The sequence below is a fragment of the Callithrix jacchus genome, chromosome 16 (genome assembly GCF_049354715.1).
Source record: "Callithrix jacchus isolate 240 chromosome 16, calJac240_pri, whole genome shotgun sequence".
NCBI lineage: Eukaryota > Metazoa > Chordata > Mammalia > Primates > Cebidae > Callithrix > Callithrix jacchus.
In genome coordinates, this window is record NC_133517.1 from 58,760,496 (window position 1) to 58,786,181 (window position 25,686).

The window sequence follows — 25,686 nt, forward strand, 5'->3', positions numbered from 1 at the left end:
ATCTGGGGAGGCTGAGGGGCACAGGGAGAGTGAAATGGAATAGTTGCATCTGGCCTTGTGGCTCATAGGCACACACTGTTAGCTGTTCCTTGAAGTCAAGAGTGTCTGGGTGTGAATCAGGGCTCCACCAGGCAGCAGATGGCATGACTTCTAAATAGAGAAGGGAAGCAAAGGTTGGTGGGGGGTGTCTGCTGGTGAGACCTGTGCGAGCAGTACGGGCAGCACGTGGTGGGATGAGAGGCGGCTGTTCTTGTCACCGCACCTGGGACTGCTGAGCTGTGCTGCTGCACTTGCCTTTCCCTTCCATCCCCAACACTTTCCTCTGTAAATGCTCTTTTGCAGGGGCCCCAAGGACCACCTGGACTTCCTGGACCTCCTGGACATGGCGGAGCACCTGTAAGTGAAGGCACATGTCTGGGCAGGGGCTCTACCCCTTCTCCAGGAACCAAGAACTAGGTTCTAGAAAGTTTCTGCACCTGTGTCTAGACAATAATGCTCTTTTGCCTTATTGATGCCAATAAAGGGTTGGTCTCTTCTTTCTTAGACCAGAAATACTTAGATGTTACAGTCTGTAAGTATCACCCAGAGAACAGGATTAAATGCATATTCCTGGGACCCCTTTCTCACATAACAAAGCAAGGTAGATCCCAGGAATCTGCATTTTTAACCAGTACCCCAGGATTTTTTGATCCTTAATCAAAATAATTCATTTTTCCAAGCCTGTCCAGTCCTGTACTCTTGGAGGAAGGGTGGGCGGAGTCTACTGAATTCTTAGCCCCTGGAACAGTGCCAGACACATAATAGGTGTTCAGTATGTCCAATGAATAAAGAGATGAACAAACAAACAGATATGGTATACAAGGAGCAAAGTGGCTTCTTGAACATCTAACACTATGCTTGCTTCTCTGTAAAGACACATGCACGCATATGTTTATTGCAGCACTATTTACAATAGCAAAGACTTGGAACCAACCCAAATACCCATCAATGATAGACTGGACAGGGAAAATGTGGCACAAATACACCATGGAATACTATGAAGCCATAGTATTGATGAGGATGGAAACCATCATCCTCAGCAAACTAACACAGGAACAGAAAACCAAACAGCGCATGTTCTCACTCATAAGTGGGAACTGAACAGATGGACACAGGGAGGGGAACATCACACACCAGAGACTGTCAGTGGGTGGGGACAAGGGGAAGAAGAGCATTAGGACAAACACCTAATGCACTCAGGGCTTAAAAGCTAGATGACAGGTTGGTAGGTGCAGCAAACCACTATGACACATGTATGCCTATGTAACGAACCTGCTTGTTCAGCACCTGTAGCCCAGATCTTAAAGTGAAAAAAAGAGAAAGATTTGAGATTCTCTCCAAATGAAGCAGTGTAAAATGTCACTTACAAAAAAAGCAGCTTGGGTTGCCAGGGGGACATTGAAGACCTCTGATCTCTGTGTGTATGGCCAAAATATTTGATGAAATTACAACAGCAAGGATGTCTGCTCATTCTCTAGGCCTGGATGGCCCTGCAGATGCTCTACTCTTTAGGACAGCATCCGTGGCCTGGGCCCTGTACTCTATCTAGGTCATGTGTGTATCATTCCTGAAATCAACAAGGAGGTCTGGGTGGTACCTGCTATCTCTACCATCTTTCCGTTGAATGCCCCAGGGTCTCTTCTCCAAGAAAGGAGAGAAAAGAGAGTGGAGCCCACAGGGATTTCATAGTTAGATAGGACACATTCCTGCCTATCCAGCAGGCCCTGCCCCGTGCCATTGTCTGACCTGCAGGCCACTGCCTAGGAGGAGCTATGCTTTCATCAGCTCGTATGGGTGGCCCCAGCGCCTCACTGGGTGATTTGTGCACCTAGGAAGAGCAGGACATGCACTGCTGCGCCTTCGGCTTCTCAGAGTGGGGCAGTAGCCCTCAGACACAACCCCTCCAAGGTTCCTGTGCTAGATGAGGGATCGACACAGTCACTCACTGAGTCAGTCATTCATTCAACAAATGCGTGTGAGTGCCTACCATGTGACGGGCTCTGTTTTAGACTCTGGGGATACCATATTGAAGGAACTGCCCTGGTGGGGCTTCCATTCTACTTGAGGGAGGCAGAAAATGCAGCATCCAGGGCTGAGTACTATTAACAAAGTAAAGCATGGTAAGAGGATTGAGTGACCATGGACAATGGAGTGGGGTGAGTCAGGGGTATCATGTTTTAGATCCTGCACCCAGAGAACCCCACATCCTGGCTGACGTTCCCACCTAGTCTACACACAGAGGGGCAGGGAGTCCACAGCACAGGGTCTGGGTGTTGCTCTAGACAAAGGTGGGTTGAGCAATAGGGATAGACAGTGACCCTATCCCTGAGGGAGGAGGGGCACTGTCTTAAAGGAGCCATTCTTTGATTCAATGTTGGGACCCCTTCCTGGGAACCAGGGTCATGAGGCATCACAGGCGTGGTATGCTGGGGGAAACTGACTCTGAAGCTACATTTCTGTCCTTGGCCACTTGAGCTCAGGAGCCAGGCTATGTCCCAAACTATGACCATGAGGACCTGGATAGCCTAAGCTAAGGGACAAGCCCAGGAACTCAGGTCTCACTCTGGAAGTGGCCTGCCTCTGCTGCCTAGGCCCAGATCACACAGTGACTGCTTTATGGCCTTAGAACACACAGGGAGACGGGGTCTTCACTGTCACCATCCCTGCCACCCTGGGCTGGAAGTGCCAGGCAGTTTCTCCACAGACCCTCCCATGGTGAGCACAGACAAGCCAGACTAAGATGTTGGGTCACTGCTCTTCCCCCCCCACCCGCAGGGTCTCCAAGGAGAACGAGGTGAAAGGGGAACTCGAGGAGAAAAGGTATTTACAGTCTGTGCTCTTTTATCAATATGGCTTTCCACAGAAAAGAGGGAGAAGGTGCCTGGGACCATCTGCTTTGTGTATGCTTGTGTGTGAGCGCATGCATGCCTGTGTGTACATGTATATTGCATGTGTACATGTTTGTGCATGTGTGTGCATGTGGCAGGCAAGGGCTGGCACAGAGAGTGTGTTAATTTCCTACCCTAAATGTAAGCTGTGCTGGGAAGGCTGTGGTCTCGGTACCTGCAGGTATTGTCATTCTCTGCACCAAGGCAGAGTTTAGGGTTTCCAGACCAGACAGGTTTTAAGAGAGCCCTGGATTGGACTCCAGAGTCCCTATTGCTGCCTCAGAGGACTGGCATCTTACTTGGCAAGCTGCATAACTTCTCTGCTCCTCAGCTACCTGGGCTCGCAAACAAAAGGGAGGGTGAGGGGTGACAGGAGTGGCCTTGGTGACCTGCATTTGAGCCACAGTCACCAAGTGTTGTGAACTGGCCTACACTCGGGCTCTTGGATGTAGATTACCATGGCAACCGATGGAGGCCAGGCAGAGGCCGTTTGTGACCGCTGCCAGGTAAGAGTGGACGAGTCCTCCGATCAGATTTCGCCACGTGTGCTGCTGTTGTTGCTGGCTTGAGGTTCCACTGGGGAGTGGGGGTCGCTGCCCAAGCACTGTAAATCCCAACCCAGCTCCACCTTCCCAAACGGCAGCTGGTGCTGAATTTTCAGTCCTCTCCTCCCAGGCCCATTCGCTGAGTTCCTTTTGATCTGGAGCAATGGATCCCCAGAGCTGGGGCTAGGCCCTCTCTCCCAGCCCATGTTTGAGGTGCTCCGTTGGAGTCTGCCCCATCCTGTCTTCCTGCAGGATGTGACTCTCTTGTTCTATAGGGACTTGTTCTTTATCCTTCATTTAAGTTTAACATACTTGAAAAACAGTGAAACATAGCCTATAATCCTGCCATCCTGATACAACTGCAGTGGACACGGAGGCATAGTTCTCCTGAAGATCCTCACACACAGGAAGTCTCCTTCCACAGCCACGCACCCTATATTCCATGGTGTGTCCTGTTTGCTGTTCTGACATGCAGACTTCTCCGTGCTGCCATGGAGTGTTTAGAGCTTGTTTTAAGTGACTGCACAGCGTTCCATTGAGTGAATAAACCATAATTCAGGTACCCATTGTCCAGATATTGACCACTTACAATCTTTGCCAGTTTTTCACTTTTAAAAACAGTGCTGCCCAGTGCTGTGGCTCACGCCTGTAATCCCAGCACTTTGGGAGGCCAAGGCAGGTAGATCAGGTGGTCAGGAGATTGAGACCATCTGGCTAACACAGTGAAACGCTGTCTCTACTAAAAATACAAAAAATCAGCTGGGCATTGTGGCATTCACCTGTAGTCCCAACTACTTGGGACGCTAAGGCAGGAGAACTTCTGGAACCCAGGAGGTGGAGGTTGCAGTAAGCCGAGCTCATACCACTGCACTCCATCCTAGGCGACGGAGTGAGACTCAGTATCAAAAAAAAAAAAAGGGAATGCTTTGGTGGACATTTTTAAACTTACAGGTTTATTTATTTATTTTCAAATGTATGATTATTTCTTTAGGCTGCTTTCCCAGAAGTGAAATTACTGGTTAAAGCAAATGAACCTGCCTGTGGCTCTGAACGCCCGCCCACGCTCACATTGCTTTCCGAAAGGTTCCTTTTCATTCAGGGAGGCAGGGACTGGCCTCGATCCCCAGCGCAGGCTCCCAGACATGATTTCTGTTTGTTTGTATATTAAATTTTAATCATTTTAGCTTTAATAAGCAAAAACCCCTACCTCCTACCCTGGTCATTAGGATTTGCATTTGTTGGTCCTTCTGAGAGTTTTCACTTGTTTCTGTAGATTTGTTTGCTGGTCATTTGTTTGCTTTCTCTGTGAGCCCTCTGCTCCTTCCTTCACATTGTGAGGACATAAATGTGGCCTTTGGAGTAACGGAGGCTCTGGGCACACAGAAGCATGGGCTGCTGTGCAGCTCCGGTGCTCCAGCAAGCAGGGGTCTTATTTCAATCCTGTGCAGCAGTGAGTGGGGTTTGTGGAACTTCCCCACGGCAGGGCTGGGCTGTAGAAGCCAGAAGAAGGTTGAGACTCACTTCCAATGTGTGTGACTGGCTCAGCAGTGATTCAGGTGGGAGACCCAGCATGCGGGGTCCACACTGGCTGTCAGCTGAGGGTGCAGTCAGAGGTGGAGCCTGTCCCTGGCCTGGAGTCTGAAACGAGCTTCCAGGCATCCAGTCTTCCCGCAGCACCTGCAGAGTGCCCAGTGCAGGCCGTGTCTAGAGAGGCCTGAGGCACAGGCCCTCCATCAGGGTCCCAGGGGTTTAGCGGGCAACACCTGCCAACATGTGGTGGATATTTACGAAGACAACTCCACAGCCGGCTGCAGGTGCACAGTGCTTACTGTCCAGCCGGGGCAGAGGGGGCCTTTGAGATTCGTTTGCTAAATAAGTGAATAAGAGATGACTCCTTCAAATCCCATGCCCTAAGCCCAGATCCCCTGTAAGGACAATGGATGAATCCGTGGCCTGGGAACCCCCAAAGGACAGCAGCACAGGCAGAGCCCAGTTGCATCAAGACAAGAGGCAGCTGTATGTGAAGGGGATATGGAAGCCAAAGGTCCCTAGCGCATCGGTCATCAGAACCAGATCCAGTACCAATGTGGTGCCTGGGTGGGGGGCAGCCGGAAGCTGGGATCAGCCTGGGAAAGTGCTCCCCAGACAGACTTGCCTGAATCCTGGGGCTGGGCCGAGTCTGCCAGGGGGAGGCCACTCAGGGGCCCATGGTGGTTCTGCTCCTGGAGGCTTGTTTGCCTCATCTGGGTTCGCTGTTCTGTGCGTCCAGGAGTGGGTGTAAGTCACACAGCACTGAAGTGCAAAAGGAACTTTTGTTTGTTTGTTGTTAAAGAACACATCTATTTTAATTTGGGGGCTTGTCCCCAGCCTCAGCAGCTGCAGCCAGGCCACATGCAGCACCCAGGCTTCGCAGAGGCACAGCAGGCACTGCAGGGCCCTCTGCCTCAGGAAGAAACTCTGAAGAAATCTAAAACTACAGGGTTTTTGTTGTTATTTTTTATTTTATTTATTTATTTATTTCTGAGACGAAATCTCATTCTATCACCCAGGCTGGAGTGCAATGGCATGATCTTAGCTCACTGCAATCTCCGCCTTCCAGGTTCAAGTGATTCTTCTGCCTCAGCCTCTCCTGAGTAGCTGGGACTACAGGCTTGCACCACCATGCCTGGCTGCTAAAACTAAAGAATCCGAAAGCTATAAGCATGATTTCTGACCTAAGGAGCCTGCAGTTTGATTAGAAATATGTGAAAAGGCGAACGGACGTGTCCATCCCCGTATCTATTCATTGCTTCAGTTGCGTGCCCTCCCACCCAGCCATCCAGCCACAGAGATTTGCATAGAAATCTTCTTTTCGGAAACACCATTTGCTCAAGCATCTTTCGCTCCGAAGTCTTCCTGGGTTTCCCTGGCTTGTCCCAGAGCCTCAGCTTCTGTGCTGCTAGAACCACCTACTTTTCACCCTGGTAATCTTGGTCACCCACATGGCATTCGTTTGCTTTTCAGTCACCCACCCCCACGCGTGTGTAGGCCCTTGGATTCTTTAAGGTAACCCGCCTTATTCACGTCGAGTCTTCCCTGCCTGAGCTGGTTCCTGCAACACAGTCCGTAACCGGTCCTCTGTGGATGCATGGGTGAGCCCTGAGTCCAGGTGAGAGATGGTGCAGGAACAAGATGGAACTCAGCGTGGAGAGGGCCTTCGCTCACAGGTGTGTGGACTGGGGCTTTCTGGCGATGTGCGGGTGGGTTTGGAGGATGTGCTGTGGGGCCCAGGCTTAGAGGAAGCCTACGAGTGGAGGAGACAGCCAGCAGGAAGCTGCATGGACCACACCACATTAGCCAGGAAGTGTCAGAGGGAGAAAACGCTCACCGAGGGCTCAGCGGGAACCGTCTCCATCCCATCATGATTCTGTGCTTCCTGGAGGCTGCGGGGGCTTCAGCTGAGCTTCGGAGGTGGGGTGCAGTCGGCTTTCCCAAAAAAGCGAAGAGCTCTCTGCAGGCCCTGGGGGGCCAGGTCTGCTACTGGGGCAGCTGCTGCAGCTGCGGGAGCCTGTTTTCTCACCAGCAGGATGGAAATATTCATGTCTTCTCTGAAGCCAGTTGGAAGGTGCATAACAGACAGTGTTGGGCCCATAACAGACACATTCACACACATTTCTTTCTTTCCCCACTCGCTTCAGGAGAAGTCCAGTCTGGACATGCTCAGTGTTTTATTTTGCCAAAACACTGTTGGAAGCAACAGGCTTTTTCCCATGGAGACTTGGACCCTTTTCCAGCAAGCTTTTGAAGCCTTGCTTTAAGACTTTTGTTCCATCAAGAAACACCAGTCGCATCAAAATCCTAAATTATCAGACTTGGAAAGGACTATAGAGGAGCTGCGGGAGCTCTCCTGATTGTGAAGTGGGGAGACTGAGCTCAGAGGCCATGGGTTTCCCGGCGCCCTATGGCCTGTTAGAAAGCAAGCAGGAGCCAGAAACTCCTCATTCCCCATCTGGGCCTTCCCAGCTGTGGCTTACCAGGCCTGAAGTGTCGCTGGAAATGCACAACATGGGCCTGCTTCCCCTAGACCATCTCCTTTCCTGTCTGGCCATAGCTCTACCTGCTGCAGGAGGGTCCTTTAGAGTAAGCTCAGGAAGGGAGGACCACCCCCTGGTGAGGTGCAGGGAGGAACCTCAGCCATGCCCTCCTCAGCCTCTGAGTCCCTGCAGCTTGCACCAGGTGACACAGTCATGGCTGGAGAGGCCCTGCCTTGTGATCCTGGAGCCTGTATTGAATCCTAGCTCTGGACTCTGCCAGCCGTGTGTTCTGTGCAGAATTATTTAACCTCTGAGTCCCAGGTTTCTTCACTGCAGAGAGTGATTTTATCTACTTCATATGCATATGATGAGGATTCCATGAGTTAATACTAACGAAAAGCTTAGTTCTGGGCAGCATGTGCTTTATATATGGGGTTGAGGAGAGAGAGAAAGAGAAGCAGACACAGAGAAAAGGCAAGGATGAGCTCGCAGCTCTGAAGATCAGCTTTGTGCTGGCTCCGACGCCCTTGCTTATATGCCAGTGACTTGGAGGAGAGTTGGCTTCTCTCTGTGCCTCTGTTTCCCCACTTGTCCAAGGAAGAACCTGGGTCACATGATGCCATATGCCCTTTTCAGCTCTCGTTTTTTTGGTAGGTGCTTACAGTTTATTTTTTCAGGAACCTCTCTGATTTCTTATATCAGCAAGAAGAAGGTTTCCATCTTCCCTTGGAAAAAGTCCTTCCAGCTGCCTGGTCTTGCCTGGCATGGGGTGGGACAGTGCCCCAGCTCCACGTTAGCAGAGAGAGCCACCATTGTCCAGCATTGAGGCCACCTTCTAACATCCCCAGGGCTTCTCTGTAAAGCAGGGAGACAGCGCTTCATTTGGGGGTTTTCCAGATCATGTCTCTATAGGCACAGCGAGGTGATCGAAGGCTCTGGAGGTGCGAGTAGGTCCAGGTGGCAGAGCCCGAGTGGGCGGTCCAGGGGCTGCTGGGCAAATCATAAGGTGAATCCAGCCAGGTACAGAGAGGAGTCTGCTCAGGAAAAAGGCCAAGAACCGGGCGCGGAGGCCCCTGTTTCCTTCTAGAAAACCATGTCCCCCAGACAATGTTTGGTGGCTAACATTCCAGCCCTGAGGCTCCCCAGAAGTCCCACAGGGCTCAGAGCCAGGGAGTCTTCATAAATGGGAAGAGTGCCAGCCTTGGAATCGGAGGAACTAGGCTCTCACCCTGGCTGAGCCTCCACCAGTGCAGGGACCTTAGACAAGCTTTGGACCTCGCTGGCCTCCATGTCTGTATTTGACATTTCAGGATGGTGATGCCTCTCCGGGCCAGTGGCTCTAAGGATCCAGTGAGTCATGAGAGCAAGTAAAGGTCTTGACACCTGGTACAAACTCCCTTAGCAATTAACAGAGGGGAGTTGGTGTTTTGAAGGGACTGAAGCCACAATCCACCCTGCAGACATGGACACCTCTTTCTTTTCCATTTTGACTCCCAACTTGGCCTTATAAAAAGCCATCAATAAGTCTCATCCCCAATTCGTGTTGCTCTTGAGGGGCTGGCAGTGTCACCCACTAAGTGTGACTGTGATCAGTATTTACTGGGTACCCGCTGTGTGCTGGGTGCCTAGATATGCCCACATTCATCTTCCCCCATTGCCTCTATGGAGCAGATATTTGGCAGCTTGAGATCTCAGGTTCCAAGTCCCTGGGTAACTCCAGGACATCCCGAGGCACCTAAGGATGTGCTGCTCCTAGAACAGGATGGTGGTGGGGTCCCCACCATGAGGACAAGGCAGTCCTTTGGGTGGAGGTCCCTGGGAATGGGCATCATTCGTGTGGAGGCGTCTAGTTGGGGGTACCCAGGATGGCTCTCAGCTTCTAAGATGCCATCTTCCCCCTTCCCAGGGAGACCACAGGGTGAGGGCGTGGATTCCTTTGTTGTGAGCACAGTAACATGATTGGGTGGGTGCGGGCTGCCTGAAGACTGTTTCATTCATCTTCCTCTCCTGAGGACAGTTGTGTGGTCTGAGTGCAGTAGGGGCTTACGGTTGAAAAGCTAAGTTCTATCGGTCAGTACAGTGCCTGCATCCGTTCATGTTATGAGCATCAGCGCACCCCAGACCCTGCAAGAGAAGGAGGCAGATGACATCCAGGCCTTCCCTCCTCAATGCACAGCCTGGGAGGGGGTGAGCCTTGCAGAGTATAGGACAGGGAGAGGCTACGTGTTGGGAGAGGGGAAGAGAGGAGGTGGAAACTGGATTGCAGAAGAAAGAGAAGCCATTTCTGGAGGGGCTGCAGAGACAGGAGATAGGACAGTCTTCATGGGGGAGGTAGCATTTGAGTTGGGTTGTAATGGTGAATGGCAATCTCTCTCTCTCTCTCTCTCTCTCTCTCTCTCTCTGGAATGGAGTCTCACTCTGTTGCCCAGGCTGGAGTGCAATGGTGCAATTTCAGCTCACCGCAACCTCCGCCTCCTGAGTTCAAGCAGTTCTCCTGCCTCAGCCTCCCGAGTAGCTGTGATTACAGGCACCCACCACCATGCCCAGCTAATTTTTTTGTATTTTTAGTAGAGATAGGGTTTCACTGTGTTGGCCAGGCTGGTCGCAAACTCCCACCTCGACCTCCCAAAGTGCTGGGATTACAGGTCTGAGCCACCACGCCTGGCCATAATGGCATTCCATACCATGGGTGGTGGTCTAAGCACCTGGAATTTCACCTACATTATCTCACAAATTTGAACCAGAAAACAACAAATGAAGGGTACTTTACCAATTCCTGTTTAACAAACAAGTGCATTGTGATTGCTGGGGTTTCAGTACTTGTCAAAGGTCCTGGGGTTACAGGAGAGAGTAGCACCTCAGGTCTCCCCAGAGTGCCCACCCTCCCACCGCCCTCTGCTGCCTCCTGATGTTGGTTGGCGGAGAGGAGACTGGAAGGTGGGCTTTCTAGAAAGAGGTGATCCTGTGGCCAAGCTGGGGGCAGGCTCAGGCAGGAAAGAACAGTCCCATAGAACTGCGGCTGTGGCTGAGAGTAAGCCAGACACTTGCAGAGGGTCCCATGCTGCCAGGCTGAGGAGGTGGGTGGGTCCTGCGGGCCATGGGCCCCATGGGGGGCTGGGAAAGGAGGGATGACCAGAAGTGGATTCTGGGGAGACGATTTTGGCAATGAGAGAGACAATGGATTGGATGGAGGCGGAGGGCTAGGCGACTCTGGGGAGGATTTGCGCAGGTGGGCTCAGGCTTTGTCTTCAAGAAGCTTGAGGATGCATGGGCCATCCTGCTCATCAAAGGCACGAAGGGGCTGCAGCTGGTTTCTGGGGAAAGTACTCAATACGTTCAGTTCTGGCACCAATGTTACATGAACGGTTTATTGTATGTGAGGGAGAAGGAGAAGAAAGACCACGTCTCCCTCCTGCTCTGGATGTGCCTGTCAACAGCGAGGTTTCAGAATCATCAGGCACTGGCCGCGGGCGGTTTTCTGCTTTCAGTGGAGTGGGAGCGCCCTCTGCTGTCAGCAACTCAGAACCGCAGCAAGTGGCCTTGGCCTGGAGGGGCTCAGTGGACTTTGCAGCCAGGGTGGGGCCAGGGTGGTGCACTGACTGGAGACGCGGTTTTCCTTCCTGGAAACGGGAACCATATGCCCTGCGATTGCTTGAAATGCCATCGAGGTAGTGCCCGTTTCAGCACTTGGTTCGCAGAGCAGAGGTCCAGGCCTCTTTCATTTGCACAAGCTTATACTTCCCTATTGATTCCAGATGTGGGGAACAGAGAGCTTAGCGTTCTCATCATGCAGCCACGTTTTCCCTGGTTAGTGTTTTGTTATCTCACCCCGGTGGGGAACTGGAGCCCCAGAGAGGGGCAGCCTCTCTCCAGGTGGCAGCTGGCCGTTGACAGAGTCGGGATTTGAACCAGGTCTGGCTACTCCTCACTGCTCTCCTGGCCCTTCTGTCCCCAGCTCCTGTCCCTTCCCTCCTGTGCTGTTCCCCTCTTGCTGGTCCCTTCCAAGTTACTTTTTGTCTTTCTTCCCCTACCTCAAGCCCATCCACACAGTCACCCTTTGTTTGGCTTAACCGGCTTCTCATGCCCAATTTCCAAGCGCCAGGCAGTGTTAGTGTTTCACGTCGATTACCTCACATGGTCCTCACGGCAGCTTTCCTGGGTAAATATTAATATTATGCTCCTTATTTGTAGAAACTGAGTGACAGAGCTGCTAAGGAACTGGTCCAAGGTCACACAGCTGGAGTGTGGGAGAGCCGGGGTTTGGATCTGAATCATGCGGTTGGCCACTACCCACGCCCCCTCCACCTGGGAGCTGGGGGGTCTCATTCAGTCTGTAGGAGCCGAAGCCTGCACTCAGCTGCACCTGTGTGGCCGGTGCAGCCCTAGCAAAGCCAGCAAAGCCAAGCAGCAGCAGGAGGTCTGAGTGGAGGGCCTGCCGGGGGCACAGGCGCCCTAGTGTGGCCTCAGATAGCCCCACACTGCGGCATGGTCCCACCACCGTCTCAGATGCTGTGGCGGGTGTTTCAGTTTGAGACCGCACTCTGAATGCTGCATCTTCTGTCTCTCACCCTGTTCCTGTGTCTGAATCAAATTCTCTCTTCTGCCTTGTCTCTTTCAGTCTCTCTGCATCGAATGTCTGTGCCTGCCTAACTGTCCCTCTGCTTCTCCCTTTGTCTCTTTATCTCTCTCCTGTCTCTCCATTTGTCTCTGTCTCTTTTTTTTATCACTAGGTTATTTGATGATTCTTTTTTTTTTTTTGTTATTGGTGGAGGGGTACCTATAAACTGGTGAATTATATCACAGGAAAATGTAGTTAATTTCTGTTAATAATTTTATCATTTTTATTTATTTATTTATTTATTTATTTACTTATTCAGAGGAATGTATTGAGTAGAGGTGAGGAACTAGGATGTTAAAAAGTAAAAAAGGGAGAGAAGGAGAGAAAGAAAGAGGAAGAAAAAGAGGGAGAGAGAAAAGGAATATTGCTTCATTTCTCTTAGGAATGCAGGAAGGAATGTTAGGAAGAAGGCAGTGCCTGCCTAACTGTCCCTCTGCTTCTCCCTTTGTCTCTTCATCTCCCTCCTGTCTCTCCATTTGTCTCTGTCTCTTTTTATGCCTCTCTTTCCCTCTGTCTCTCCATCTCTGTTTTTCTGGGTTACTCAGTCTCTGTCTCCATCTCCCTCTGTCTCTGAGTGTTCTCCATTCTTCTCGTTCTCAGCTTATTTCCTTCCCTCATCTATCCTCTCTCATCCCTCCTGCCCCTTGATAATGACCACCCATCCATCAGGCCCGCAGCCACATCCACCTGGCCGCTCTGTCATGTGCCGACCAGCAGTGCCAACTGCCGCCCCCAGGTGCAGCCAGGCCCTCTCTGCACCTGCAGCCGTCCTGAGTTGCAGTCAGAGGAAATCTTGGCTCTAGACCCACTCATCTTGATCTGCAAGTGCAGGGAAATAATAAACGGGGACTTGGGCAACAGGCACACTTTGCCTTGCTCTGAGGCCTGTGGGAGAGCCGGGTCCCCGGCTATGCCAAATGTCCTACTCCGGGTTAGGGTCCAGCCCATGCTGAGGCCAGAGGGGAGTGGGTGGATGAGCAGATAGCTGAAAGAACATGCAGGGGCCAGAGGCAGGTGAAATGTGGTTTTACTCATCAGCTCTCTCATCAGCAGCTCACTTACACTGGCTCTTGCGCTGCTCTCCCATCGGCAGCTGTCTGCTGTCTCGGCTGCTTAGCCCAGCAGCTCCTCTGCTGAGAGGACCCACAGCTGCGTGGCTGGCTCTTCCTGCCTTCAGGACCAGCACCTTCTCTCTTTCTCTCTCTGGGCACAAGCTGTGTCCTGGCTACCTCCTGTCTGCAAGACGGACAGCTTTGGCTCTCTCTCTTTCTCTGGGAGTGAGCATGCCTGTGCAGTGTCAACAGGGCAATTATACCTTTTACAGACAGCAGTGGCTTAGGGAAAGGGATGGCCTTCCCATGTTGTGGCTGCATAGCTGTGTTCACATGATACGTGGAATTGTGCTCCTGCGCTACAAACTCACTGAGTCCCTCTGGCCCAGAGGTCCGCCTTGGCCTGTTCCTTGACCAAAGCACAGCCATGTTCCTGACAGTGTTGTGTAGTTGGGTGGCCTGCTGCAAGGAAGCACACCCAGGACTGAAAATCAGGAGACCTTGATTTGAGTCCTGGTGCCACCACTGAGTTTCTGTGTGCCCTTGGACAAGGTGCACCCCTACGGCTCTGTTTCCTCATCTAGAGGTGGAGGGTGAGATTCCTTGGGATGGGAGACTCTTGTCCACTCACCAGTCTGTGCCCCACAGTTGGAAGGACTGCTCCTCCACAGACTCTGCTCTGACCCTCCCGATCCCAAGCAGTAGAAAGAGACCAAGGATGAAGGGATGGCAGGGCTTGTTCTGGTGCCAGTGCCAGCACACCAAGCTGGGGTTAAGTGGCTTCACCTTCCTGTGCCTCAGTTTCCTCATCTCTTGGTGCTTGGGCCTGCCAACCTCACAGAGCTTGAAGGGGATGATGTAGGGACAGATGTGGAATCACTTGGCAGAGACAAAACCCAGGCAGCTCCTCTCACCATTCGCCCCAAGTGTCGTGTGATGGAAAGACCTTTTATTTTATTATTTTTATCTTTTCTGAGATAGAGTCTCACTCTGCTGCCCAGGCTGGAGTGCAGTAGTGCAATCTTGGCTCAGTACCAACCTCTGCCTCCAAGGTTTAAGCAATTCTCCTGCCTCAGCCTCCTGAGTAGTTGGGACTACAGGTACCTGCCACCATGCCTGGCTAATTCTTTTGTATTTTTTAGTAGAGACAGGGTTTCACTGTGTTGACCAGGCTGGTCTTGAACTCTTGACCTCAGGCAATTCACCTTCCTCGGCCTCCCAAAGTGTTGGGATTACAGGTGTGAGTCACCAGGAAAAACGTTTAAAAAGATTATTGTATAATTGTGCTTGAAAATACACGTGTACATCAATGTTCTGGAATTCTAAAATAATTTCGGAAAGATAGAAAACATGTAGGATTAAGTTTATATAGATGCAAGGCCAGGGGCCTGCAAACCGAACTGCAGAGCCCAGAGAGGGACGGGACACCCCTAGGTTCACATCAATGAGTTTGGGGAATGAAGGGACACTGGGGCAGCTGTCAGTGATTCACTGGTTTCCTGAACTTGGAGACGCAGAGCTAAGCAGCCCCTGCCCTGTCCCCTGCCTATCCTGGGTAGTGGGAAGCCTCAGTATTTGTTTCCAGATGAAGGAAAGACCCACTCCTCAGGCAGCTAGCAAGCTCCCGGAGGGATAGGAGCAGCCACACAAGGAAGAAAACCTTCCTTGCATCTCACCTGCCAGAGGTTCCTCCTGGCCCTGCCATCGCCAGAGGGAGCAGCAGTGAATGGAATCGGTGTCCACCAGTGGGCGGCTACCCACAGCAGCCACAGGCAGAAAACCAGGCACCTGTGACCCATGGAAGAAAAACAGCATCCTGAAAGAGAGGCGCCAACCTCAAAAAGAAACAAATCACCACTTGGGAAATGAGATTCTAGAGAAAGAGAAAGAGAGTTCAACAGAATTTGTAGGTATGATCTCGCGGTCATCCAGTAAATGTCAGCGGGGCCCACACTGAGGCTCCGGGAACCCAAGAACGGAAAGAGTGCGCACTCCTTCCGTCCTCGTGTGAGTGGGGAGGTGCGGCGCACGGATAATAGATGCAAATTGAATTAAGGGAGATGAGGAAGAAGAAAATGAGACCGTGCCGCCGCTGCCGACAGCTTCTCGTTTAGATGAAAAGGTCAGGAGGTGACACTGCATCTGAGCCCCGAAGGGTGCAGCAGAGGCAGCGGCGGGAACAGGAGGCAGGGAAGGCAAAACCGGGAACAAAGTGGCTGTGTCTGAGCAGCATGAAGAGGAGAGCCACGGCTGCTGGGGTGCAGGTGGGAGACCGTTCAGACCAGTGTGAACCCACCTTTTGAGTGTCTGCCCAACTGAGTTCTTGCAGCCCACCTGGAAGAGGGGCTCCAGCTGGGAACACCATGTCTGAATTAACCCAGGATTAGAACACACCAGCACCTGGGAATTGGCTCAAGAAAACCAGGGCACAGCTGGGGGATGACTGTGGCATTTATTCAGTACCTATCCTAAGCAGGGATGTTCTCAGGTGACTTGGGCATGGGTATCTTTTGTTTCTTTTGGAGACAGAGTCTCACTCTGTCACCCAGGCTAGAGGACTGGAGGGCAGTGGCATGATAACTCTCTGCAGCCTCTGTCTCCTGGGTACAAGCGACTCTTGTGCCTCAGCCTCCCAATCACCTGGGACTACAGGCACGTGCCACCACACCCAGCTAACTTTTGTAGAGATGGGTTTTCACACCATGTTGGCCACACTGATCTGTACCTCCTGACCTCAGGTGATCCACCCTACTTGGTCTCCCAAAGGGATTACAGGTGTGAGCAACTGCACCTGGCCTTTTTTTTTCTTTGTTTTGAGAGTCATAGGTATCTTTTGAGGATGGGGTTACTAACATCCCCATAATGAGTAATCAAAACGCTCTCAGAGAGGTGAAGTGACTTGCTCAAGATCTACAGGAGCAGGAGATTCAGTCAGCTCCGTCTGAGTGTAAACAGATGAAAGTGCAGATGGTAGCTTCCCGCTCCAGCAATTCACCCTGACGTTGATTTTGAGCACTGGGGGCATGGTGCGTGTTCGTACGTGTTTACTGGACAAATGAATGATGCATAAAATATGCCTGAAGTTTTATGAACTGCATTACAGACCCCACTCCCCCATGGCTTTGACCCCGATGAAGAATCGTGAGATGAAGAGACAGTGTGGCTCACGGAAGCCACGTGGCCACAGATTTGAAAAGTGAAAAGCAGAGAGATGAATCCAGTTGTTCTGCCCTTTGACCTATGTTCCTTGTCCTCCAGTACGCATCCTGTCTAGGTCTGGTGTGTATGTGTGCGTGTGTGCATGTGTGTGTGTGCACGTGCATGTATGCATATGTATGTGTGCACATGTGCAGACAGCCCCTTCTCCCCGCCCTCCTTGTCCATGACAGTCACTGTGGGGATGTGCACTGGGCCACTGCCTGTGGTCACTTACCTGCTCATTATTTCTCCATTTTCCTTTTGCCAGGGGGAGCGAGGCCTGGATGGATTCCCCGGGAAGCCTGGGGTGGCAGGACAGCAGGTAGGTGGGTACTGACGCTGTTGGGCTAGGTTTCATCAGAGGTCATGTTGGGCTAGGATGGGGGCAACCAGACCCCACACAAAGCTCCACGGAGCCTCAGAACCTAGGCCTCCTCCTTGCTCAGCTGGAGGCTGCAGGAGGCTAGGACCAGACCCCAGCTGTGTGGCTGTAGGTTGACTCTGCAAACTCCAGAGCTAGAGGGATCCCAGTGCATAGACCACTTGAAATCCAGTTTACATCAGGTAAGCTGATGTGCTACCATAGTGTAAAGGCCTCTGACCATGCACACAGTTTCAAGGTTTTGTGTGTAAGCAGTGCTCATTGCAGTCTTGTCCCCAGAGGGAAGGATTCAAAACAGCCGCAATTCTCCTCAGTGTGGAGCTAGCTAAATAAATCAGGATGCAAGGACACAGGGAGTGCTATGATGCTCAGGACATTCGTGAAGAACCTCTGGATGGACTGATGTGAGTGGTCTGCAAGACACGTGGTTCAGTGAAAATCAAGAACTGTGTGGAATGGTGTGGGGGAAAACGCACCTATGACTTACAAAGACCATCTCTGCGAGAATCAGCAAGACAGTGGTAACCTTGCTGCTTGGCTGCCCCCAGAAGGGGACTTTAAATATTTATGCACTTCAGTTTTGAACCATATGAACATATATCTATTCCAAAATAAACTACATTTACATATTTAAATTTAAAAATTAAAACCTAAAGTCATACATTCATGTTAAAGCCAATAAAATGCTATGTTGCATAGCGTCATTTAACATATTTGTCAATTAATATATTTCTACAATATGAAATCATAGATATAATATGTACATAATTATATCCAATATCAATGAATTACAATAAATAATAATATAAATTAGAGTTCATTCCGTCTCCCACAAATATCTGGATTTGTGTTTATTGTCATGTAACAAATTGGAACTGTACTTTTTATATCTTGCTTTTCTTCCCTCAACATTTTGTCATAAACATGGAACCATTTAAAAAAATATTCACCAAAGGCCTGACTCAAATTATCAGTTAATGGTCTATGGTAGGAATGTACCACGATTTATTGATTTGCTTAAAAATATTCATCTTGCGCTGTCTCGGTGGCAGTCCTGGCTCTTGTAGCTGGAAATACCCTACTTGGTGATGACCAAGAGGGAAAGTAATCCTTCCCATAGATGAGCTTGGAAAAACAGTAACCCAGCACACAGATGCAACGCAGGTGGCCTGGGGCGGCTGGCGAGGGCCTCAGGGTGTGGGGAAGCCAGCCCTGCGGAGGGCCGCTGCTGTCACGTGGGTTTTGGTCCCTCAGATCTTTGCTGCTGAGAGTAAAGAGGAAGTGAGGGATATTTGCATGCATCCTGGAGTGCATGTCTGTGTCCTTAGGATCCTTTGCTATACAAGGCCCTCTGTCCATGGATGGAGATTGATTGTGCAGCTGCCCTCCAGGCCCTCCCTGGGGTCTGAGAGGACACTGGCTAAGGACTGCCCTGTGCTGTGACTGCCGGGGTCGTTTCCATGCCCCACTTCTGCAAGAGCTGGGAAAGCCTAAGCGGTCTCCTGGCTGCTTGTGGAAGGCTTCCCAGCAGGGACATTGAAGAACAGGAGGGATATGTCTTCAGCATCCCTTGCACCAGCTCTCTGGGACTTTGGGTTCTCTGTGGCGCTAACTAATCCTCGCCAGAGTCCGGGCGGCCCTTTTCCTCTTGCCTGGCAACTCACCAGTCCTCAGTGCCTCTAAGGATTTCCTTGACTCCACCACACTTCGCCTTCTCTGCTCCCTGGGCCAGGCCAGGTCCTGGTTATTCGCTGCTGCTTCCTCCTGCCCAGGCCCTCATGTCCCTTAGGAAGGGTTCTTTGTTTTCTCCAAATGTGTCATTCGTGCTGTAGAGCCAGTGCAACTGCAGACGAGAAAGCTTGGAGATGAGGAGCTTAGGTTAGTTTGAGGAAGAACTTTCTAGCAATAAGCACAGTCTAGAAAGTTGGGTCTAAAGGGACTTTGGCTTCCGAAGAAAAGCCCAGCCACAAAGAGGAGCTGCAGCTGTCTTTCAACCTCTTCCAACCACCCCTTCCCCACCACGGTATCCCTAGTGCCTGTCATAATCCGCCTTTTCGTTCTTTTTTTCCAGGGGAGGCCTGGCCCTCCTGGTGTGGCAGGACCCCAGGGAGAGAAGGTGAGCAAGCTTGGGGTGGGGAGGGCTCTGCACCCTGGGCAGGCAGGTGTAGGGACTGCCCCCTTGGCAGATCAGGCCCAGGGAAAGAGCGTGGGTTGCAGCTCTGGGAACAAACCCCACACAGAGTGGAGGTCAGGGTGGCAGGAACTCACAAACAAGACACTGCTGGCTGTCATGTTGATTTTTTTCTACATTTAGGAATAACAGTCCATTTAACAAGCAAAACAAGTTCTATTATATAATATTTAGATATATTGAAATCTTATGCTATTTACAATGCTTTTTGGACTAAGGAAGGCTATGAATAAATATAAAGAATCTTATAAAAATTCCTTCCTTTTCTTTTCCTCTTCTTTTCTCCTTCTCTGCTGCATTTTGCAAATTTTTAAAAATCAGAATCAGAATCCTGAAAATGTCCTAGATATTTAAAACAAAATAAAGGTTGTATATTATGATATTGGGTATCTATTTTAGAATATCTGCCAGGCTTAATGAAGTCAATTTGCTGCTAAGAATTTCTGCATCTCAGCTGAAACAGTGGCATGTAGACATTCTTTGCAAAATGTGAAGGGCCTACAAAAGCATCCATGAAAAGAGGCTTCCTAAGCACTGAGGGTAATGAAGAGGGAAAAAGAGAAGGTGTCATGTTGTATTCTGGATTGTCACAGGAGGGGTGACGAGACATAGCCTGTGTTTGAGTACAAGAGGATGACATTCCTCCAGGTTCCTAGACAGGCCCTTAGGAAGGCATCAGGCATTAGGTTGGAGTAGAGCTGGGGAGAGAGCAGGGACTGAGACGGGGGACATCCAGCCCAATCCAGACGGCTGAGAGCCCAGCAGCATCACTGCTTCTTGGAGCAGCTCACGGCAGAGTTCAGGTGAAGGTCATTGTCTGACTCAGACTGGTTCCCAGCATATGCTCTAAATATGGGAGAAGGCTGCTCCAACTCCTTATGAAAGCAGACAAGGTATCTTATAAATAAATAAATAGTATGGCTGACACAGACCTCAGCTTAGGATGGGGGCTGGAGAATGTTAATGTCTTCCAAACTCGCTCAGGCTTCAATGCTAGCTGAGTTAATTATTCTCTCTCCTTCTAAGTATTTTTAGAGTTGAGATGTACATTGTTGTATTATCCTGGTGTCAAGATTTTAATATATTCTTGCAGTTTCTTGACAGGGGATGCTATGTCTTAAAAAAAGTAGTTTATTTCAAGTCAAGAAGAGGGAATGAGGCTTGAAGTCTGGATCTAGGTGATGACTCTATTTCTTGCTGCCGTGTGTGTGTGTGTGTGTGTGTGTGTGTGTGTGTGTGTGTGTGTCTGTGTGTGTCTGTGTATTATAAGTTCCAACCTTCCACCTTGTTTAGAGATTTGGTTTTTCCCTTCATATTAGGGGAACTGCTGAGTTATTATTTCTTATTATGATAAATGCAGCAGAAATGGGAGGAGAAGGTCAAGGACCATGGTGTGATTTGGGGGTTTTCATAAAAATAATTAGGAAACCAGTGAGGCTCAGGTCATAGGACGCCGCTCATCTCATTCTGCGATCGCATCCTTGAGAGTCACAATTTGGGAAAGTCACTGGGACTGTAGAGAAGTTTGGTTTTTTAACTGTTTCATTTTACAGATAACAGACAGACGTCTAGAAAATTAGTTTCTTGCCCAAGACCCAAAGTGAATCTGATTATCCACCAAGGCCTCTCGTATTATCTGCCTGTTCATTTGATGATTTACTGCAGATTTAAGTGTCACAGGATGCATTTTTGGGCCTTTTTAACAGTTTCATTGGAATGGGTCCATGGCTGCACTCATCACCTGCTGCTGTGTAATAAATCAGCCTGAAACTTAGCAGTTGGAAACAATCATTTCAGATCCGACATGAGTCTGAGGGCAGGAATCTGGGATTGGCATGGCTGCATTGTTCTGCCTCATGGGCTCTCCTGAGGTGCAGTCAAGCCGTCAGTGGGGATACACTAACAGTTTATCTCAAGGGTCCACGGGGGCTGCAGGATCGACTTCCAGGCTCACTCATGTGGTCTCCAGCAGGCCCGAGCTTCTCGACAGCTGTTGGCCAGAGATGTTTACTTCCCTTTTACACGGGCTTCTCCATGGTACTGTGCACAGAAAGGGAAATCGCTTCTCGAAAGTGAGCAGTGAGTGATTCAAGGCTGGGGGAAAGGAGGGCACCTGAGATGGAAGCCACAGTCATTTCTATCACCTAATCCTGTCAGTCACACAGAGGAACAGGGATGGTGTGGGAAGTCCTGTACAAGGGTGTGTGCAGGAAGCAGGGAACACAGGAGCCCGTCACGGAGACTGGCACTGCGGTGGCCACAGCTGATCTTTACAAAAACGTGTCACCCATACTGTGGGAAGAAATTGATTCTAGGGAAGACTTTTGGTCCCATTATTTACTAGACTCCTGACCTTGAACAATTCACTCAGTGTCTCTGTGCTCCAGTTTCCTCATCTTTAAGGCAGGAAAGATAGTATCATAGGGAATGACAGTGAATCCATGTCCAGTCCTTGGAGAAGAGCCTGGAAGGCAGAGTCTCTCCAATAACTGTTAGCTGTATACACACAGTTGTTAGGGATGCACACTGGGGTCTTAGTTTTCCTAACAAATTTGTTGGCACATTGGAGCTCATATGGTGAGTTGAAAGTAATTAAAACATGTATTGATTAATTGATTTCATAACTGTTATTGGAAACTCACTTTCCTTGGTGTAATATAATATTATGATAAATACAACAATGAAACCAAGAGAAGTGAATGGAATAGTGACACAAAGTAGTCATAAAAAAAGACATGACTTTGAACCTCAAAAGATTCATTATTCAGCTGTTCTCTCTCTCACTCTCCTTACACACACACACACACACACACACATGCACACACGCACACACACAGTGTAACTCAGAATGTCTTCTAACAATCCTGTATTACCAAAATATGAATAAGGTTTGCAGGAGTCTAGGGGAAATCTAACTCCACTTGGAGGAGTTGAAGGACACTCATGAAGAAATGGTGACATTTCCACGCTAGGTTCTGAGTGTATGGAGATTTTCATGCGTTCATGTCATGGAAGTGTCTGGAGAGGCCATAGAATGGTAAATGCAGTGTGTGTGTAAGCACATGTGTGTGAGAACATGTGCTGGTGTGTGTGCACATGTGTGCAGGGGTAGTGGCAGCATGGAGAGAATAAAACAAAATAGAGAAACGTTTCTGAGGCAGAGCTCAATTTTTATATGTGAAAAACAGGAAGATACAATAAAGAAAACTGGCACTCGAGGTTTTTGACATAAAACATGATTAATTGGGATTTTTAGAAAAACACTTGATGCTATGAAAAACAACGTGATTTTTCCAAGTCGTGGGGAGGGACGGGAGACAGTGTAGCTGGAAGACACATTGTGAACATGTCCATTTGGCTTCTGAAGAAACATTTCCTATGCATGGAATATAATCCCCAAGGCACTGAGGGTGTGTCTTGAGCCATTCACTCTTCCTCCCTAGCCTTAAGATCTAAGAGATGCCTTCAGCTTTATTTGGCAATTATTTATTCATTTACGAGCTTATTTAACAACAGTGTTTGAATGTTTCCCATGCTCCCTGGGCTAAGCTCTAGGTAAAAGGAAAAGTTATGTCCCCACGTCATGTGTGGAGACATTGGCTGTAAGTATTTTTCTTGCTTTAGCCACAAGGCACTGTAGAAGCAGCATTAAAGATTTCTCTGTTATCACAATGGACAAATATGCTTCATTTAGGACCGAGATGTAGTGCACACCCTGGGTCATCTGGTCAGGAGAGAGCCATTGTAGCCCAGGGGACCTGGAGGCCAAGGAGGAGGAGGCAGGAGACAAATCTTGTGTATAAAGTGACTTCATGAAAATAGATGAGGATCAGTGCCACATTTTTAGTTATTTATTTGATAAATATTTACTGAATGCTGACTGTGCAGAGCTATGAACCTGGCACAAGGGATATGTCAACAAATATCCCCACAGCTCTGAGAGCAAAGACAGTGGTTGATGCAGGCAGGGGCTTAGGAGGCTGCTCTCAGGCAGCAGAGGCTGGTGAAGGCCATGAGGTGTTCATGGAACATGACCAACATGACCCAGATCTAGGCACTGGGTTGGATGCGCACAAAATAGAAAATAAGACTCCCGCTTACAAGGAGGATTGTGATCTGAGGCAGAGATGAGGATCAGACCCAGAACTTTGAGAATATCACAAGAAAGTAGGCCTGGGTGAAACAAAGATATATGTGATGGTGCTCAAGGAGGGGTGTGCTCCCCTGGGCTTGCAAGAATGAGCCTCGGAATGGGATGTGGCCCCTGCAGAAGGCGGCACCAGTAACTACGCTGACATTCTTCTTGTTTCTGCGCAGGGTGATGTGGGACCTGCGGGGCCGCCTGGGGTACCAGGCTCTGTGGTGAGTCACCAGTGGTTGGAATCGTGGATGCAGGTGCTGATGGAATTGGGTTGTTGGAGAAGTCTTCACCTCTAAGACAAAGGCAGCACTCTTCTAAGGACATGGGATGGAGAGAAGGCTTTCAACACTAAAAACAGGGCAGAATCAGAGAAAAGTCAGGAGGCACGGCATGACCGCATGCCCTGTGAATGAATGTTTTTAGTGGAGCTGAGAGAGGTTGACTGTGGTTGAGGAAATGCCAACACCTTTGCTAATGTTTGGTTTGTCCCTCAGGTGCAGCGAGAGGGCTTGAAAGGAGAACAGGTAAGAGGTACACACGTCCTCTTCAAATGGGGATATAGGTCACAGCAGAAGCAGAAAAGCCACAACCGTGATCTCAGGCTGAGCTCAGATGGAGCCTTTCAGACTCCAGTTGCCTTTCTGCCAGAAAAGCAAGGCCCACTCCCATACCTTAGCTCCCTATCGAGAGCTCAGAAAGGAAACTTTGAGTCAGGAAAGGGCTGTGGGTGTTGTTGGGCCTGATCATATGGTGGAAAAGTCATGATTAACATGTGTTTGGCTTGTGTTGCCAGGGAGCTCCAGGACCCAGAGGTCACCAAGGCCCCCCTGGGCCTCCAGGCATTCCCGTAAGTTTTCCCTCTTCTGCAGAGGGCTTGCTCTGCGCACTTCTGGGTTTGGAAGATCATAGTCATTCCCAGGGCTGAGCATGGCATTATCTCAGCCTTCACATCACCTGAGTGGGAGGTGCTGTTGCAGTCACATCTCACATAGGAGAAACTGAGCCTGGAGGAGGTGGGATAAGTCTCTGCACATCATGCAGCTGGCCATGGGCGGAATGGGATTGAAGTGCTGGGACCCTGCCTTCAGCGTCCGCAGTCCCAAATGAGCCATGATGGGGGTTTCTGGGGATTCAGTCTGATGTTTTATTTTCCTTTTAGATAAAGTAGAACAAAAACATTGAGGCCAGGCTCGGTGGCTCATGCCTGTAATCCCAGCACTTTGGGAGGCCAAGGCGGGTGGATCATGAGGTCAAGAGATTGAGACCAGCCTGGCTAACATGCTAAAAACCCCATCTCTACTAAAAATACAAAAACTAGCCAGGCGTGGTGGTGTGCATCTGTAGTCCCAGCTACTCAGGAGGATGAGGCAGGAGAATAGCTTGAACCCAGAGGTGGAGGTTACAGTGAACTGAGATTGTGCCACTGCACTCCAGTCTGGGCAACAAGAGCAAGACTCTGTCTGAAAAAACAAAAACAAAAACAAAAAACAAAAAAATTGGACACTTATGTACCAGTTGAATCACTTCAAGTGCACTCACTTTTCCCATGTTTCTGCTCAATTCTGACTTTGCAGTGGCCTGGGACATTTCAGCCTTTGCTTTCTCCCTCTGTTAAGAATTTAATGATACGTAAATAACCACTTTGGAAGAGGCCATCCGAAGGGCCCTTGTGATTATTTTGTGATGTGAGTTCCGACACTGAGGCTAATTAATAAGAATATGGTAAACTCCACAGGCTTCCTGCTTTAAAGTTGCTCCTTCTGGCAATGAGCTGCTGTTGCTTTCAAGTTACTGTATTTTATTGAAAGAAATAAAATCACTGACTTGTAATTGAATATAAATCAGATTCACATTAAGCTATTGAGGCCCGCTCTTTATTAGGATACATTTATATGTTTTTGCTGGGGTAAAAATAGAAGAAACTCAAGGGATGTTTAATTCTAGTAAAATTAAAATAATTTTGTATCAGAGATTTTGGATCAGAAAATCTAACTTACGTCTCTCTGTGACCTCTCCAGGTTCAGTTTCCAGAGCTGCCCACATTGTAACTGTTGAGAGATTTAAACTAGATAGTGCAATGCAGTGTGTTTACTTTTCTATGCATATATACATGTATATTTCGTATCTATCATTCGCAAGTATTGAAGGTCTATACTATAATATGTTTTCTTATGCAAATACATGCATATTTAGTCTGCAAGGGTGAAGATGTTATTTTTCATCTTTTACCAATGAAGACATTGGTGCAGGGACATTGAGTGGTTTGCACAAGTCAAATAGCTATTGAGAAGCAGAACTGAACTGGAGCCCAGGTCTCACCATGCAGCCTCTACTCTTTTCACCCCAGAGTGTACAATACTTCCTCTGAGCTGCGTAAAAGGGAATTACTTTACTTCGTGACCTCCACTAAAGAAGAAGAAGCTAAAGGTGGCTAGCCCTGCTTAATCATGACTCAACCTTCTTGGGCTCTTTCTGAGATGGAAATATATGGGTAGTCCTCACCCTTTATGTAGATTTTGTTGTAACAAATGAGGGAGAGAGACAAGGAAGAAACCTCAAATGTTTGTGACCACATACCTTATGTCAAGCAAAATACTAAGGCAGAAGATACAGGGATGG

General features: G+C 49.4%; 1 protein-coding gene across 1 annotated transcript in view; it reads left to right on the forward strand.

Moving 5' to 3' along the window:
- COL22A1 (collagen type XXII alpha 1 chain) overlaps window positions 1–25,686 on the forward strand; it is a 332,005-nt gene that overhangs the window by 134,056 nt on the left and 172,263 nt on the right. Inside the window, exons 15-21 of the mRNA XM_008983195.5 lie at window positions 343–396; window positions 2,815–2,859; window positions 16,622–16,675; window positions 18,807–18,851; window positions 23,244–23,288; window positions 23,562–23,591; window positions 23,861–23,914. Coding sequence (XP_008981443.1) covers window positions 343–396; window positions 2,815–2,859; window positions 16,622–16,675; window positions 18,807–18,851; window positions 23,244–23,288; window positions 23,562–23,591; window positions 23,861–23,914 — 327 coding nt within the window. The remainder of the gene's footprint in view (window positions 1–342; window positions 397–2,814; window positions 2,860–16,621; window positions 16,676–18,806; window positions 18,852–23,243; window positions 23,289–23,561; window positions 23,592–23,860; window positions 23,915–25,686) is intronic.